The 19,155-nt window shown below is 41.9% G+C and overlaps 1 protein-coding gene across 1 annotated transcript; it reads right to left on the bottom strand.

The window, feature by feature from the left end:
* Nucleotides 1-2,618: 2,618 nt before the first annotated feature.
* LOC114438790 (protein phosphatase 1 regulatory subunit 29-like) lies at nt 2,619-6,715 on the bottom strand. The gene is made up of 4 exons (XM_028410354.1): nt 6,524-6,715; nt 5,641-5,790; nt 4,508-5,499; nt 2,619-4,194 (listed from the first exon to the last, which is right to left on the bottom strand). Exons 1-4 carry the CDS (start codon nt 6,713-6,715, stop codon nt 2,619-2,621), a joined length of 2,910 nt encoding a protein of 969 aa, XP_028266155.1.
* Nucleotides 6,716-19,155: the final 12,440 nt, after the last annotated feature.

Genomic DNA, 19,155 nt, shown 5'->3' with positions numbered 1-19,155 from the left:
TCTCCCATTATCCCCAGATGGGACCGCCTCATTGCTGGGAAAGCTCAAAGGCCCCCACTAATTAAGCATAAGAGTAAGAGTCTGTTTATGCACTTTGTTTTTTTTTTGTTTTTTTTTTTTTTTTTCTGTGCCGGTCCGTGAAAGTATTGTTTTACATGATACCGGTTCGTGGTGCAAAAAAGGTTGGGGACCGCTGACTTAAGGCGAATTCTGTCCAATAAGGCATGCTCTTTATGCACATAAATATGATCTTCTATTACTCATTTATGCCATACTAGCTGACCTTCTGAACAGGACCCACTTTGTGGACAGAGATCACTGGAGAGTAAATGCCCTACACTTTAATTTCTCCATCATCAACTTCACACCTCCAGCAGCAGGTGAATTCGAGCCCTGTCAAAAAGATGATGTCAGCTTTAACCCAGTGGAAAATCACACAGGAATGCATTACTCCCAGGCCTGACTGACCGACCTAACAGACTCAACAGAGAAAGAGTAATGCCCAGGAGCTTACAGCCCTGACTAGCTCACCTTGACCTGCGCCTGGTGATGGTGAAGTGTTTATCTAACTTCACTCAGCTTTTGTCGGGGACCTTTCCTGCCTGTAAGAGGAAACAGTCAGAGGTGGAACATAGTTAAGCATCTGATGAGGGAGGCAGGGGCAGAAAGAAAGACAGATAGACAGTCTGGCAAACCGCGGCTGCTGTCATTAATTTCAATCTGGCTCTCAGTCTGGCAGAGTTAATAATATCAGCATGCTCTTCTGACCTCTGACGGTGTTACGACATCAACCTCCGCAAATTAGTCATTAATTTACCCCATTAAGTTGGACAGAGGTGGCGGGCAGAGGAAAAAAAAAACATGCGGGGGAAAGAATTAATTACATATTTTAAAACAGAATCTATACCTATTGAATTGAGATGTATGACAGCAGTGAATGGGAGGATAGGCACAGCGGGCCGGAATGAATACAAATAAAGGTCAGTTGAAATTAATATTTTGAGAGTGCAGTTGTTGATGAAGATAATTTCTATGGATGAGAAATACCATCAGATTGATCTGCATTTGTCTCTTTTGTCTCGACCCACAATAGCACCAAGCCTTGCTCCTATTTGTTTTTAAACAGTTTTTACTTTGACACCCACAAATTCATAATTATAAATAAATAATAAACCAAAGAAAACCCATGCAGTTACTTTCCTGCAGTGTTCTCATGCTCTTTTAACCATATTGGAAAAGAAAAAACAAACAGAAACCTTCAAAACCTCCCAAGGGCACTTTGGTCCATAGCAAGCTAGCGGCTACCACCCAGAGCACAACAGGGTCTGTATACTGTATACTGAGTGTGAAGTCATAGAGTTTGAGGCAGAATATATCCTCGGGGGCCTTCAACTACACTTAGTAATTTATCTCACTATGCTATACAGGGAGCATTTGACATTTTTTAAGTTTGTATGCAACCTCGCCTTGAGCTGATACATCTCCAGCTGAAAACACACTAGTCTCCTTTACACTGGCACGTTTAAAAATTAGATGCAGCTTACAGCAAACCTCTAACCTGCTCTCAATCTTCTTCTATTCCTAAATGTGATTCCTGGGTTCTTTAATATAGAAGCTAACACCTGTCTTGCCAACCTGCATAACTCACCTTTAAATAATTTCTGCATGCCTCGCACTATTGAAATGTAAATTTCCCGACTCATAGATTCTCTTATCAAAAGAAATATGCTACACCTGTAAATAAGAAATGGGTTATGGAACAAAAATGCCTGCAGGTCTTGAAAGGGCTTACTTCCCACTCATCCAGATCCCACTCCCCCACCCACACATAATCACTCACACCAGCATGCACAAACTGTATATACATGTCCACACACCACTGAACATATGTAGTTAGGTGTTTCAAATCAATGAGCATGCTCAACACACAGCCTTCCAGACCTGCTCTTACACTGGCTAATTGCCAGGAAGAACAATTAGGCTGATAAGTATTACTTAATGTCTTGCCCAAGGGGGGGAGGATTCAGGCTATTCTAAAGCAAACGCACCTAATTCCTCATTCTGCTGCCTCATTATCACCCTAAATGATGCTTCTATAGGAGAGCAGGTGCTAACGGTGCCACAGAGCGATTGTTTTGTAAATAGGGGTTTGATGGGATTAGAAAAAAAAGATGGACAGGAGCTTAAGTCATAAATGGTGCTGTTTCTGGTGAGATAGCTAAGCTACAGTGTGCCAGTAATGAGGTAGAAGACACTTGCTTGTCACCATCTTTTGCTTTGCTCATTAGTCGGCAGTCAATGGGTCTGAGAAGCCTGCGAGGACCAAAGTGCCCAGTATGAGGCAGTCTGGTGAAAAGCTTGATTCTTGTAAATTACCACTTGGTATTGTGGTAAATAAAAGCCATCCTTGGAAACAACCTCTTAAAATGTCAATGAATTGTCAGAAAAATCATTTTTTTAAAAACCACCTGGAGAATACCTCTTTAACTCTGGATCCAGCGGCTGAATAATCCGGGTCGCTAGACATTTTTGAGGAACATTATCTGTCTTGCTACATTAACATCTATCCCCTTTATTAGTCTGCTGTTGGCGTTCACCTCACAATAGGCTCCTTCAGCTCACAGCTTCTGTTGAGCAGAAACACCTTTCCAGTAGTCCAAAATGTCATGAAGGTCCTCGTCCTTGGCGAACTGCACCTTCTTACGCAGGGCGTGGCCTGCTGCTATATAGGATGCTTCCTCGCGGGGGCTTTTCTTGTAAGGTCGGAATCGCTCCCAGATGCGCAGTGTGCTCTCAGATGAGTACTCAGGACTGGAGGAGTAGCCAGAGTTGTAGTTGTGGTGACGAGAAGGGGAGAGCTGGGAGTAAGCGGCTGTGGCATCCCTCTTGGTGCGCCCCAGTGGCTTCAGGAATGAGGCCTTCTGGGCTGGTGAGGGTGACTCATTGCCACCCTCGTAGTAGAGTGCCGGAAAGGAGTGGCGGTGCTCAGAACCATGGTAGTCTGGCTGAACCTCCAAGTGGTGCTGCTGCTGTCCAGGGCCGACCACTCCACCCCCACTCCCATTACTACACCCCATTCCACCCCCATTCAAACTCACCCCGCCCCCATTTATGTTTCCCATTCCATTTCCGTTGCAGCCTCCTCCTCCACCACCTCCTCCATTTCCACCTCCACCACAACCCACAGGACTGCTTTTTTCTCCTGGGTACTTAGGAGGATCACTGCGCTGCTCAGGGATATCCACACTGTACACTCTTGTGTTCTTGACAGATCCTACAGCCGCGGCACCACAACGGTTCTTCCCTACAGCAGTGTCAGCGCTCAACTGCCTCTGAAGGGGCCGCACAGCATTGGCTGGAGGTGGGTCACGGTAAGGAGGGGACAGAAACCCACCACCGCTGATACCGGGCCGTTCTGACAGGGGCATGACCAGGGGCACTGGAGCCATAGACGGTGGATGAGGCTGCTGATGTAGCTGTGGATGAGCCTGAGGATGTGGCTGAGGATGTGGCTGAGAGTGAGGCTGAGGGTGAGACTGAGGGTGAGGGTGAGACTTTGGATGCACCTTTGGAGAGGAGGCCATTATCTGATCCCCAGGGTGGCCTGGTGAAAGGGGCAGGAGGTTGCGGGGGAGGGACGCGATGCAAGGAGGCTGGGAGGAGGACACAGAGTTGGCATTGTCAGCTGTGGTCACAACATTAGCGGCATCCAGCTTCAGGGCATCAATGCAATTGTTGATGATCTGGTTCACCTTGTCGACCTCCTTGGCGATGGTGGAGATCTCTGATGCTGAGCCACGGCCGTCATCATCCGAATCCTCCCCAGCCTCTGTCCCATTCTCAGCCCCACCTCGCATATCCACAACAACTTCCCCTCCTACCCCTGCTCCACCAGCTGTCACCATTCCCTCCCTGCCTTCCCCTACCACTCCTGTCCTCACATCCATGTAGTTGCCCTTGCCACCCAACGCCTCAGAAAAGGCGGTGGCCATTTTTTCCACCTGCGGCAAGGTGGAGAGACGGGAGGAGCTTGTGTTGGCTGAGCCGTGGAGCATGCCGGTGCTGGAAGAGGCAGACGTGGGCAGTTTGCCCCCCGCTCCTCCTGAATGATGGTGCTGGTGATGAGCCTGTTCCTGGAGTCGCTGCATGGCACCTGGGTCATTGGCTACTGCTGCAGCTGCCTCTGGACCATACCTGAAGATGGACAATGTAACGTTAGAACAACTAATCTAGTTTTTCTTAAAAGTTGTCCCCCTAGTGACATCATTGGTGATGACAGAATTCTAGTTGTTTCAATTAGTCTAGTTGTTTATGGAAAATAGTACACCCCAAAGCCTCATGAAGATTATGGCTGTAAAAAAGGTATTGCTTGGAATAAAATGAGACAATTTATGTCTTTAGCATATTGTTTAACGAAAATCAATTACATCCAAGACTCAAAGACTCAAAGTAGCTGTCATTTCTGTTAAAATAAGCTCATTAATTAATATTTCAAACTGTCCCCTACCTCATCTCCAAAATTGTTTTCTTCACACTTATAGCTTTTTCTTTCTCTTCCTGAATACGTCGCCGTCTGAGACAGTAGTAAACGAATCCAAGCACAATGACCATGCCAAACAGACATCCAAGGACAGTCATGATGTAGTGGGTAGTTGTAGAAGACTTGGTACGCTGGTCCTCGGGTCCCATGGTGCGTGTGGTAAAAGACAGACAGGTGTGGTTGTAGCGCTGAGATTTGCTCGCCGAAGCCACACAAAAAGTGTAGTTGGTGTGTGGTTTCAGCTTGTCCAATGTTATTGTCTCCTTCTTCTTTTTAAGGGGTCCGACATCTGTAAAATAAGTTTGGTTGTACTGGGAGAGGATGTACATCTTACTGTATGGTTGTGGGATCTGCACCAGCAGAGAGGCCGTGTAGAAGGTGACGTCCTGAAGCTTCATTGAAATCTGATGGTTATAGGTGGGGTCAGCGGTGGATGATATTGTGGGCTGGTGGTACAGACCTTGGTCTGGGTTGTCTAAACCCATCCCTGAGCCATCTGAATCTGGCATCTGGGAGGTCATCCCTGGAATTATCACACCATCACGACAAACAGATAAAAGAATACGAGCATTCCTTCCATGTCCGGGTAATGGGCTTAACAGAGGATAACCAGTCATTTCTGGAGGGGTTTCACACTGGAGGCGGTCATAGGTGTGGGTGACATTGTTAAACTCCTCCAGCCAGGTGAGAAAACTGTAGAGATCGCAGCCACAGTGGAACGGGTTTCCAGCTAGTTCGCACACCATCAGCCTGTTGAGGACTGTGAAAGTAGACGGGTCAAGACGGGCTAGTTTATTAGAAGATAAGTCCAGGCTGCTGAGGTTGGGGCACTCCCAGAAGGCATTGGTGGCAATGACCTCAATGAGGTTGTGCTGCAAGAAGAGGCACTGCAAGCGACCCAGACCTCTTAACATGCCCTCTGTCAGGTTGGTCAGCTTGTTGTATCCCAGCTGGAGAACCTGAGATGGAAAAAAATACTGTGAAAAACTTTCACAAACAAAAACTTTTTCAGCATCGTGAGAAACTCAACTTGTTTCAGTGATGCCACAGCTATCCTATTGTGTGGAATACCTACAACCTGGGTTCTGTTTGTTGCATACCTGGAGGTTGGCCTGTCCGGCAAATGCTCCATCCTCAATGTAGCTGATCTCATTCTTGGTCAGATTGAGGTCAGTAAGGTTTGTGAAGCGGTACATGGAGATAAAGAGCACTGCTTTAAGTTTGTTCTCGTTTAGCCTCAGGTCATGAACCTAAGAAAGACGAGACAACAGCTGACTTTCAGGCAATACATGGCAGCCTCTAGCAAAAACAGAGAAAGACTTCAACTCCCGGCAAAAATAGCCACCAAGAGCATTTTACACCTCTTAGTTCAGATGTTTGCTGTCTAATGAGTAATTTCTTATATACATGTGCAGCGAGCAAATGTACATCCCTCCTGAGATATCAAGAAGAATGTAGTTGCATAATGTTACCATTGGGTGCCTATAATAAAATACCTTTAGATCTAGTTTTTCTGTATAATTCATTAACATTGCAAATTGCAGATGGCTGCATTGACCGAAATATTTGGCACATATCAGTGACTAATTTGTAGGATGAAGTGTGACGCTAAAATCCTTCTCCTCACTATAGATGCTGCAGATGCAGAGGCAGTAAGCTTTAGTAACATCACAAAAGACCAAAAGTTAGCAGGTGTTGCTGCACTTATCACCACCATTGAACATATAATAGGTCTGTAACATGCATTTTAGATAATATATTAGGTGAATCAGCTATAAGGGCAACCAACATACAGTATAATCACAACCTTCACACTATTTACCAGTGCCAAGATTCACATGCAGCTTTTCCAAAGTCACTGTCACAGTTATTTGCATGTACTTTTTTGACACCATCATGGCCCACAATGCACAGAGGCATATGGCTTAATAGAGGTGGCTGTGGTGGTATAAAAGGTTTTCTGATAGATATGCTCATACTCACCGTGCTGTTGATGTGCTGGGGGATGGTCTCATATGGAGGCTGGTTCTGACTGCAGATTGCCAGCCAAACGTAACCTTTATCACCCTCTATCAGCCAGCAGTCACCTTTCACCACACCAGGCAGGCGGAGGAGCAACAGTGCAGGAAGCAGGAGGGGCAGAAATAGGGAGGACAAACAGAATCTGCTGGCCATGGTTCCGATTAGGAGGGTTTGAGGTCACCTCAGTAGGAAGGAGGAAAAGAAAGAAGCTGAAGGGAGGGAAGTAGAGAGTAGCAGTTCAAATTCAAAGCTGGAGGAGCTGCAGGTTGGGGAAAGGGGGTGGGTGGGGGCAAGGATGCCAAATCCAAGTAGAGAGAAAGGTGAATGGATAGGGCTTCTTCTTGATGATTAGAGCTGAGCTTGCAGCATGGCACCAGGTCCTCTCCCCATTTTAGGTGTTCCACGTCAAAGGGTTTTGGAGACTGTCAACCCAGCTGATACTCATGGCCCCTGTTCGTCTCGACAACACAACGATGAGGAAGGACTCAGAGAATGGTAGAACGCCTATATATAAGAGAGAGAGAGAGACAAAGAGTTAACGGTAACAGTGATGATGACAAAATGATTAAGAGTAGGCAGAAAACTGTAATACAGTTCACATATCCCCAGATGGTTTTGAATTAATTGAGTGTCGGTCTCATTTCTAAAAGCAATGTAAAAAAAAAGAAAGAAAAAAAGAAAAAAAAGGGTAAGGATCTAATACCCATGCTACCCAATCCCTTCAAGGTAATGCACCGCAGTAATAAATCCATTAACTGCCATGATTATTTCATTAAGTCTTAATAAAGCCCAGAGAAATATATTTTGACTTTTGAAATGAAACCAGACTTATATGCTCTGTAATTATTCATGTTCATGACCAGCTTCGTGTGAGGGGAAAATTGCCGCTCCTCCACTCAGACATTAGCATATGATGCACCAATATAAATGTAAATCACAACTATTAAAGTGACTCCCTCTCTTCTTCTTCTTTTTCTTCTGTGGTTTTGTCATTATTTACAAAGTTCAGCAGTTTACAAATTCACTCCTATTATTTTAACTTTTGATGTATGTAATGAAACAATAAACATTTAATTGCTGCATTTATACAGGGGTTAAAAAGGGGGAGGGGGGGGGGGTTAGTGGGGTTAAGTGGAAACCAGAGATGGGCTGTTGTAATTTGCATGTTTTAACAGGATACTAGCTGACATTAAGCTATTTACCTTTCTCGGGGGATTAACCGTGGATTAGGGCTCTAATCCAGCGTAAAATATTATGTATCTCATCAACACAGCATCCGCTCTTTTAATTTCTTTCCAAAGTTTTGATTCCCTCACAGGGGAAAGTTATCTAGTCAAGACATGAATGACAGTAAATTGATAGCATAAGAAACAGACCCTTCATTTCCAAATGCATTTTTTTTTGGTTGTCTCAGGCAGACGAGGAGACTATCTATCACCTGTTGCAGGAAATGAAGTAATGATATGGTGCAATCCAGGAGTAATAGAAGCCAGTTTTTGATGCTTCTCTCTTCACGTGACCCATAATAACTCTCTCTTTCTTCTCTTCCTTCTCTCATCACCTGCAGCTCTCTCTTCAAATGGTTCCATGAAATTCATATTGACATCTCTTTCAACACAGGCCTTCAATCTGCTTTTCACCCTGTGTTGCCCTCTGAAAAAATAACAGAACAGTAGCTACACTAATCCCCTTTTCACCTGCATAATTATGAAAGTTATGTCACTGATGTATGCTGCGCACAGAGCACATGTGCATTATTTTATGAAAAAAAGGAGGCAGAAACAGAATTATTTATCAAATTTAGACATTGATTGGCTGACACACATTCTGCTTTTCTTCTTCTTTCATCTTTCTGATTTTTTCCCCCCTTCTCTCATACACTCTTCAAAGGCACCTCGGAGGCTGGTGACACAATCTATATCTTTGTTTTTTTGTTACCAGCACAGGCTCTTGGCACACTTATGAAATTTAAGAAGATTTGGAAGACTACAAAAAAATGAGTGTGTCATGCTTGTGATTACTGCTGGGGCTGTTTCCCCTCCATCTGAAGCTCCTGTTTAAAGCATATCTGATACAACCTGACTGCTAGGCTGACATGGTATTTACTTTGGCCTAAAACATGAAAGGCAAGTCAGTCAACACCCACTTAAAAGCTGCTGGAAAGTCGAGTCACAACAACGAAGATGAGCAGGGTATTTTTTTTTATAATGCTGTAATGATTCTGGCCACACTAACTCCATTCTATCTCATCATCTGGGTCACTCTCCTGTCTCTCTCCCCATCTCTGTGTTTCCTTTTATCTGACTGCCTGTCTCCTTTGTTTCTGTCTATCTCCGCCCGCATTGTTTTAAGCCTGCTTATCTTGGCCGCCTTTCAACTGAAAACACAAATGAATATGCTTCATTGCCAAAACACCAACCTGACACCTTTTGTGTGCTATCGCATACCCTCCTCGCTGCTTTTATCACATTCGTGCCATTGGTTTTATTTTGACAAGAAGCCAAAGGAGGAGACAGCTCGATTCTTTCTCTATGCTTTTCTCTTTCAGACCAGCCCATCATTGTGTTTAATTATTGTCCCTGATAGTGGGGCTTTAATTAAAGCTGTGCATCTGACAAACAGCACTAATGATGTCAGGTCACAAAGCAAGAGTAAAAGTAGCTGAAAGTCCCCAAAGAAAAAAAAAGTGTTTTCTATGCGCTTTGTCCCCAATGGAGAATATTACACAAGTGGAAGTAATAATATGTTTTCTTAAAAATAAATTTTTCCACAATTTTTCAATTGTAACCTCGTATGCAGGGTCAAGCTCGTCCTCACCAGGAAAATATAATATGAGGTCGATATGTCAGACTGTGAAAAGGGACTCACAACGATGGTAGCTGAACATGGCGTCTGTGTGAAGGGAGCAGTTTTTCTTTTAAACTCTAGAAAAATATTTAGCTGTTTTAACATTAACCAGTATTTGTTTTTTAATCCAACTGTGATTAAACACAAAATTTAACAGAGAGTAAATACAAAACAGCTTGCAGTGTCTGGGGGAGTCGAACTTCAGACTTCTGAGTAAAAGTCCACCATGTTGCACCCGAACAATCCAGTACCTGCCTCCTTTAAAGTTTGAGAACCATGGCTCTAAGGAATGAATTTGTTGATTTCTTTTTTTAGATTATACTACTTTAAACAATCCAATCAAACAAGATTCTAGGAGACCATGAGTTTAAATATTAAATGATTGATTAAGAAATGAGATCCAAAGTTGCAAGTGATTTTATGTAAAACAGCTAACGTTTCTTTTAGCAGGAACTGTGATGACTGTACAAAGCAAAACTATCTGTCAAATAGTTAAAAAATTCAACTTGAGGCTGAATGATTTGAGTTAATATTAACGAAGCACCGGGACCAAAACACTGTATTATATTGAGAGAACCTTTCTAAGTTTATTTGCTCATTACAACCTTCCTTTCCTTCTCCATATTAACTGAGCTCTAACCAACCTTTTCATTTATGACTATTGTGGGACTGACAGCAGAGAACAGAACACGGAAATGACTTCATTATATTTCCAGTGGGAGTTTCAGATGAAGCAAAAGCTAAAAAAAAAGAAGTCACTGACATGATTGCTCTACAGCATTAAAATGTATTTCTTTGTTATGAATTCCAGAGTAAAACAGTGGTTCTAAAGGTTGGATTGGGCTTAGAATTTTGCATGTTGGATAATATTGAGTGTAAAACAATGACTTCATGAGTTGGTGAGTGCTATTCAATGAAATTCTGTACAAGCTGTAAAACCTGGACTAGTCTGGCTTCCCTGGAGACCAGGTCATGAACCTTTCTACTGAGTGAGAGACAGGAGGAGGAAAACATGGACAGCACAGATACAGAGAAACACAACACTTTTTTTAGTTTGTCCACTGAAACAGTCAAGCAGTCAGCCAGTGATTCAGAAACCTAACAGACCATAGCCAGAAACCAGACATCAGTCAACCATTCAGTCAGACAGTCCTGATATCAACCAGCCAGCTTCTTAGTTGATCAGCCAACCAAATCAAGCGACTTCGCACAGGGCCGGCCCGTGGCATAGACAAATGCTAGGGGCGCCGTACATCCAGGAGGCGCCAGAAATGGAGGAAGACAAAAAGTGTAACTTCCACTATTCTTAAAACTAGTTGGTATTATGTCTTCAGAAAAGAATAAGCCCACATTAATTTAACTGCATAGCAAAGCCTACTTAGTAATAGTAGTAGTAGTAATAGTAATACAGCCTACTTTCCTATGACGCCCCCTCCTCCTCTGAATAATGGACTTCACCTGCTACACGGTGGTCTGTTTTGATTGGTCAACAAGCCACAACATGTCAAAACTTCCCGAACTGTCTAATGTTCAGGTGAGGAAAAAAGGAAAGAAGAGGAGGAAAAACGCCACAAAGACAATTATATTATTTTGCTGTTGCAGAACGATGAATAATAACGTTATTAACAATTAGCATAACATGGTTTGCTAATCAATAAACAGCCAGCGCTATCTGTCAGCTAATGTTATAGACGAGCCTAGTTGTAATGGAAATAGTCATGTAACTCCCCATCATTCCTTCCTCAGGCAGGTGTTGCATTGACATGGTTATGTGGCGTGTTCCTGGCTTGTTATAGTCAATCAAAATGCTTTTCATAGTTGTGAGCCTAGCTGTTTGCTGTGTTACAGTTCATATTGTCTAAAGCACGTTTATATGTTAAACTTCACATCAGTGTTAAAGTGCACATTAATGTTAGAGCATAACTTAACATTCCCACATGCTGTATTATACTGCAGTTTACTGATTCTTTGCATTGTTATTTTATCCTTGAAATCATGTGTTTATTATTAGACTGCTGTCACATACTGCTCTTCTGTCTTCAGAGGCACTGCTGAGGTTCCCCAGTCCCACCATTGCAAATCCTCCTGCAGCCTCCACCTCAGCAGCACCACCCAGCACTGATGCAGCAGCTTCAATCGCTCCTCCTGTCACCTCCACCTCAGCAGCACCACCCAGCACTGATGCAGCAGCTTCAAGCGCTCCATCTGTCAGCTCCACCGCAGCAGCACCACCCAGCACTGATGCAGCACCATCAAGTGGACCTTCTGTTGCTTCAGTAGTGGAAAGTGGAGCTGGCAGCCATGTACATTATCTTGGCAAAACATTCCAAAATGAACTGATGGACTCCGTCAGTTATAAAATAATAAAACACATTGTGACAAAGATCAAAATTTTCTCCATCATTTTAGACTGCACCCCTGATCTGAGGCATACGGAGCAGCTCTCTGTCATAGTCAGGATAGTGTTACAATAAGACATTCCTCAAGTAACAGAGCATTTCTTGGGCTTACTTGTGGTAGAGCAGTTAACAGGAGAACTTTTGTCATCTCTTTTGGCATATCAGAATCATTCTTCTGTAAGTATTCTGAATGTGCAATTGCTTTATTTACATAAAAGAATGTCCAAGACAAAACTATTAAGTTTCTTATGAGTATATGTACACTAGCAAAGGAATTTACTGCAATGCAACGGGGTGCCATCTGAAATCTTGCCTAGGGCGCCAAATTGGTTAGGGCCCTGACTTCACAGACCAAGCCAATCAGTCGACCAACTAGTCAGTAAGAGTAGCACCATGGAAGCAGGGAGGAGAATTATTCCTATTAACACTATCTGTGAGCCCCAGCCTGCTTTACCTTCAAAGCTGCAGCCGTGTTCCTTCAAAGTCATTTTTCTTTCTTCTTTTTATTTCTCATGCACAGGACCAACTCTGCTGTACGTTCTCTCTCCTCTTATGTTGACTTTGTTGTTCTAATTAATTACCGTACTTTTATTTTATTTCTGCAAGTGCCCAGTTTTCTCTCTTCTCTCATTATACAATGCTTCCTAGCTGTAGAGCTGCCAGTTTGCTTTTAAAGTCTCATCTAATTGTCTGTTGTGTAGAGTTCTGGGTTAAAGCTTAGGAATTTTTGCAGTGCCATTTTTTACAGTGATTTAAACTAGTTAGGAAATTTAATAACAGAAATGAAACAGATGAAATGTAATAACAGATGTTCTGATCTGCAACTTGAATCTCCTTACTCCTGCTCACCTGTGCTCCTCCTCAGCTGAAGCAACCCTTCCTGTCATCCTTTTCTGTACTTCTAAATCCCTTCACTTTTGTTTAGAGTGTGTGTAACATCTGTTGCTGTCTAACAGGCACACTCCCTTAGGGTGTGCAGACCAGAAAGGAAATGTTCAGCTGCTGAGTGCTTTCAGCCACTTGCCATGTTCTGTGAAAAGCTGGGCCGATTTTGCCGATATAAACTGTTAAAAAAAGAGTGGAGCATCATGGGAGAACGTTGCAGGCTGCAAGGTGGAGAGACAGGCTCAGCTTTATCGCTAACAATAACGCTGATGAAAGGGGTGTTTACCCACAGTTTCCCGATCCTCCTCCCTCTCCCACACATTCTTATGAAGCCAGGTCTGGTTTTGTAAATGAACACATAGTAACAAGAACTTTCATTGGGACTAAGTTTCTTGCTCACAGAGCAGTCCCATTGAGCAGATCATTTAAGGTCTTATGTGTGCTATTAAACATCACCAATTTATTAAAATGTCTAATTAAGCTAATTGCTTACCCACTCAAACTTAACCTGCCACATTAACATTAACCCCACTCAGTGATTTCCTAAATTTCCTTGAACAAATTCCGTCAGTCCCCGGAGATCAGTGATGAACGTTAAGCACTGGGATGTTATTGAAGGCAGGAAGATTCATTCACAGAAACTGTGCCGTTACTAAAGCGACATGGATGTTGTTGATTACCATAACCCCAGTAACACCCAGTTCAAGGCTAATGTATCTCTGCATGAGGCTCAGTTGTGCTTAATTGTGTTTTCCTAAACCTTACCCACAGGCATGCCCAAGACAATTGTCTACACTGACTTATGAGTGAGTGCCAGTTTATGACATTCTATATGTGCGTGGGTTTTTGTGTGTGTGGTCATATGCCTTCTGCCTTTGCGGGGGTAAATCATTTATAGACTTTAATGGTGATGATACTGTCATTTTAAGAACATCTTTCCAATCACATACAGAGACAAAATTATTATCCCCCAATGAAACGGTCATAATAAAAGTGAACACATTTTTTACCACAGCATTTCCCTGAAGAAAGTCATAATTCTACAAAGTACAAATCACTATGTTGGTTTTGCACTCAAAAGTGAGGATTGGCATCTTGCAGGACAGTATAGCAAGTGACATTTTGCTTATAGGATATACAAGAACAGGAGTGTGAGGTATTATCAAGAAGATCCCAAACAGAGCAGGACTGGCAGAGGTAGGAGGAAGGAAACAAGAAGAGCAAAAGAAAAACATTTGGAAGGCAATGTGTGGAAATGTGTCTAAAAAAATCTAGAACAACTGCCAAGATACAAGTGAATGGTTTGGCTGAAGTCTGAAATTGAAGTGTCAGAAGACAGTCACTAGAGTCCTGCACAGGTTGCAGACCAAGATACACCTCCAACCCAGTCTGAAGTGTGTTAGGGACAACCTGAAGACTATGCAAAGATTACACATGCTGGAAGCATGTCCTTTGGTCAGATGAAACAAAACTCTTTGGTCTTTGTCAGCAGCAAAATCAGGTCTTGGTCATAGTTTTCTAACATGACAACAACCAAAAGCATACGTCTTTTCTAGTGAAGAACTACCTGCAGGAGAGAAAAGTGAGAATTACTGACTGGCATGTTCAAAGCCCTGATTTATTGGGTCCATGCCAGGAGGACATCAAATCTGTAGGAGTTTGAGAGATTTATGGACGGATTAGGATTCCTAAGGAGACTTGCCTCAACAGTTTGAAAGTACATAAAATGACTCCAGGCAGTTATCAAAGAAGAAGAGCAAGAAAGTTATAATTGGTCAGAGTCCAATTTATAAGCTTTATAAGCTTGGCTTAATCTAAATTGATGACTGCGATGACCTAATCTGACACAGCAACATCTCTAAAGATATTAATATATCCTGGTTTGACACTGGTTTGTGTCAAACTAGTGTTTTCTGTGGGAACCATTGGAGGACTGCCTTCTTATTGTAAAGACAAGTACATGGTCCCTGACAGCTTATTTATAGTGAGTTTATGTGCTCAGTTGTAGCCTTGGACATGTGCCAGGCTTCAGTACCTTTGTGTCTTAATTATTTTAAGCCCATGCAGAAGCTCCCCTTTAGCTAAGCAAATACAGTGTTTTGATATATCAGCACACTATAGGGAAAAAAGCCGAAATAGAAGATGGATTGTTACTTGGATTAATTCCTCAGGTTTAATTGCACTTCTCTGTCATTCCAACAGGTTAACCCCACTGAGGTTTGAATGTCTTTTTTTAATGCTGACCTTTACAAATGAGAGCTGAGGATGCTAACAGGACAGCATGATAAAGAGAGCAGCTTTTATTTAACAGGAGAAGTTGAAAGAAACCCCAGAATCCATGGAAAGAAGACAATGAGAAATCTGCCTCTTAATATCACTGCTGTAGCCACTATATTATAATTTGTTACTTTATTCTGCATTTTTACAGCAGTACCAGAAGGACAAATGGTTGCACATATGCACATATTCACACATGGAAGGTGGCCAGTGGAAGTGCCATTCTCCTCTTTGTTGGCAGGCAGCTAAAGGCCCAGTGCCTGGCACACAAGGTGTAGTTTATTTATGAATATATTGAAATGATGCTTTTTTCTGCAATGTCTACAAATCTGGCTCAAATCAAAAGAATGGATTACAAGTGTGGTATAATATTTGCCATTTGCTAAAATCATTAAAGTTCATTTTGTACACACAGCAGCCCATATTGACAGAAAAACACAGAATTGTTGACATTTCTGCAGAAGAAAAAGCGAAATATGACATGGTCCTAAGTTTTTAGAGCCTTTGGTGTGACTCTCATATATTGAACTCAGGTGCATCCATTTCTTCTGATGGTTCTACACCTTCATTTGAGTCCAACTGTGTTTGATGATACTGATTGAACTTGATGAGGAAAGACACACGCCTGTCTGTATAAGACCTTACAGCTCACAGTGCATGTTAGAGCACATGAGGATCATGAGGTCAAAGAAACTGCCTGAAGAGCATTCCACTGTGGAAAGGCACAGATCTGGCCAAGGTTACAAGGAACCATGCAACCATGTGTAATATCTGTATTATCAACCAAATTGGGTGTTTGTCTTCTTCTTTTGTATGGATGTTGTTTTAACCCAGGCTAAGATCTTTTCCTAAACCTTACCACAAAGTTTTAAAGATCTATCTTAATTGCAAAAGAGTACAAAGCCTAGTGAAAAGAAAAGTGAAGGGATGTGAAGGGATGTTTGCAATGGGTCATGAAGCACTGATAAAAAAACAAACAAATCTCAGCTTGATTTGGCCTTCAGTGATGTTTTTGGATTAGGTGAAAATCCACCTATTGTGTGAGGACGAGTTGAGTACAATGCAGCACTGACAAAACACGTCCAAATTAGAAAGTAGTGCCTAGTTTAGAACATCCAAACATGGCTATGCTCTTTACACTGATATGACATTTGGCACTGCAGTTGTCTGTCATTACGAGCATTAGAAAACTTTAATGTGCTGTTTGTTTGTTCAAAAGCACTATTGACATTAGTCAATGTGGATGGACCCAAAATTATATATCATTTTTCTCAGGCATCATACATTGGATAGACCACCCTACTGTGTAAATACAGGGTTTCCAACAATTGTACACAATCACCTGTCAACAAAAACATCACTCTGATTGCAAATGAGCATTGAAGTGAGCGTTCCCTTCAGACAAATCAGGCTGCACTGCCCAGGTTTTACAGATAACTGTGAAAATCATGGGAAAAAATGTGCAGTCACAATCAAATCAGCAAGTACATACACATCCAGATATACAGCTTCACTACCTTGTATAGACAAGCACGGGCACATAGATATACTCGGGAGACACTAATGCATACAAAGGCATGGTGGGGTGCATGTTCAGAGTCATCTGTCACTGTAATTGCATTAAAACAGACTGAAGTTTTCTGTCTTGTCCTGATAAACGTGCGACAATGGCAAATGCAAACACATCATTCTTCACAGGACAGTATCTGTCTGACAGGAGAGGAGGAGGAGGAAGAGGAAGAAAAGGATAGGCACTATCCAGACAATGTTCAGGTGGTTTAGGGAATCAGTAAGATTTTTGTTTATGAAAAAAAAGAAGAAGAATCATACGTCCTTCTAAAACATTCACCTAAATTAGACATGATATGTCATTATTTTGTTAAATGGTTTAAAGATTCAGCAAAACTAGATTAGATGCTAGTTGCAGCTGTTCCCATTGTGGGTTATTGTTTGGTGTTTTAGCCTTAAGTTAAATGTATTCAGTGAGACAAGGGGCAATGATAAAACAGAGGGGATGACACACAGCACATAGCCCAGGGTGGAATCAAACCTGAGGCATCCTGGCAAAGTGGGTGAGTTTAAATTATGGTTTCTCTGTAAGTAAGTTGAATCAATGAATTACTTTCTAATACACAGAAATCTGCTTGAAACACTGAGTGTACTTTTTGATCTGTTAAATATCTGTTAAAATACTGCATACTTCTATTGCATGGTAGTATAGCATTGACCCGTTCATTTAGTGACTCCTTTAAAGCTATAAAGCTGGCCCTGAACTGTGCTGAAGGATGCTTGGAAGAAGATAAATAGGTTAAATAAACCCTTTTAATGACAGTCCAGAGGAGGGAATAAGAAGAGTTAAACTGTGTGCAAACATGAAAGTAAATATATTATTGTTTGTTGTTTAACTTAAAATAGGTGCAACATTTATGCATATTTGTTTGTAAAAGAGACACCGTAAGCAGAAAGAATTAGAGATATGGATCAAAACAAATCAGCTCAGGACTCTGGGAGAAGAAAATCCAACATGACCTTCACAACATAAAAGACAAAAAGAGGAAAACATAAAAAGACAGACCTGTGTGCGTCACACAGTAACTGTAGAAGCTCTGCTCTTTTTAGGATGGATTTTTTTTGGATACATCGAGGACACTGACAGCAGCCTTTTTTCTGTCAGACTCTCTTCTTCCACAGCACCAATAGAATTATGGATAGCAGACAGTCTGTTTCATAGTTGGTGAGCCTCTGACTCAGATGATCCAGCAGCGTCTGTGTTTCAATGAAAATGGAACATTTCTGTTGTCACATGGGCATCTGGTGTGCCATCAAATCTGCTTTGAAACGCACATTCTTTTGCGTTTCAAAGAAGTAGATTTTTAGCATTCTTTCTTATCAAAACTTAAAAAAAAAACTTTAAAAGTGAAATATATAGTTAAAAGATAATAGGAAATATCAACACTAAATTGCAGCAAAAAGTCAGGTTTCCACCCTCTACCCCTGAGCCCCACCTCACTACCACCACCAGTCTCAGTTGTGACTCGGTGAATACAGTGTGTATCCATCTCTCCCTGCTTATGGTTTTTTTACCTATTTCAATCATTTCTGTTTGTAGCCGCAGACTGTGGTTCACACTGTGGACAATAATAATAGTCATTTGCCAGATGATTTTGCCATTGTTGCATCTACTTCTTTTCTTGTTGGTTCACGAGCAACAATGACTAGATGCTGCGATATTATGTAGTGTCACAGTGTGAGATTATACAAGGGTATGTGCCACGGCTTGTTGTTTAGCACGCACATTTCAGACAGAATGTCATTGTCAATATTTCTACATATACTCTGGATGACTTTAGTTCATGTGTTTAGCTTTTATTAGCCTTCATTTACACATTCCATCCAGAGAAACAGCATGTCATGATCTTAGCTGCATTATAGCTTCCATGTGGCCACATCCACACAGATGAATGAAAGCCTCCTATTTCAGTATTAACCATCAGTCTTTGCACACGTTTCTATGTATGTGATGCTTAGCTGATTAAAAACAGTGTGTGTAAATGAACGTTTTCATCGCTCATGCCAAGCCCCGGCTGTGTCCATCTGCACTGATGATCCCCATCAGACATGACTCGTTATTATTCTCTTTGTTGTTTTTAAAGCATATAGCGAGAGATGTAAACATGTTTTATGTGCAGGGATGCAAATAGACAGGAGCGCCGAGAAGGTGATTCTGTAAATATTACAACTTGGGCACTTTAAGATTGGTAACCTGGAGGCTGTAGGATATTGTGGATCATGATGAGCACAGGAAACCAAGTTAAACAGAGCTGCACGGCTCGAGTCACGCCTCCAGCAGGGTGATGTGATATAGGTCATGACTGACTTGAGGCTGTGCATATTGGCAGCTGAGGTAAAAGAGAATTGTCATGCTTCACTGTTTTAGTGATACCAAAGCTTTGAAACAATTATGTTTTTTTTAATCTAATGCCAATGTAGTTGCTTTGAACGGAGGTGAATTTAATTGGGCGAATGACTGGAGGAGAGAAAGCCAGACAGCGAGACAGTATTTGTAATTATTGGAATATTGGCCATGAAAGTGACACAAATACATAGTGAACTGCTGAACATTATGGACTTTTTCAACCTATAGATTCAATTTCTAATTGTTTTTTTTACTTAACTGGGATTTTT

The sequence above is a fragment of the Parambassis ranga genome, chromosome 1 (genome assembly GCF_900634625.1).
Source record: "Parambassis ranga chromosome 1, fParRan2.1, whole genome shotgun sequence".
Classification (NCBI taxonomy): domain Eukaryota; kingdom Metazoa; phylum Chordata; class Actinopteri; family Ambassidae; genus Parambassis; species Parambassis ranga.
This window is presented reverse-complemented; position numbering and strand designations above follow the sequence as displayed.

What these genes read in the sequence shown, in the direction of transcription:
- LOC114438790 (XM_028410354.1), bottom strand. Translation starts at nt 6,715, where the DNA reads ATGGCCAGCAGATTCTGTTTGTCCTCCCTATTTCTGCCCCTCCTGCTT. An exon ending in CCGGACAGGCCAACCTCCAG is followed by an intron (nt 5,500 to 5,640) that starts GTATGCAACAAA and finishes TTTCCATCTCAG; the next exon opens with GTTCTCCAGCTGGGATACAA. An exon ending in AAAACAATTTTGGAGATGAG is followed by an intron (nt 4,195 to 4,507) that starts GTAGGGGACAGT and finishes GTCCATCTTCAG; the next exon opens with GTATGGTCCAGAGGCAGCTG.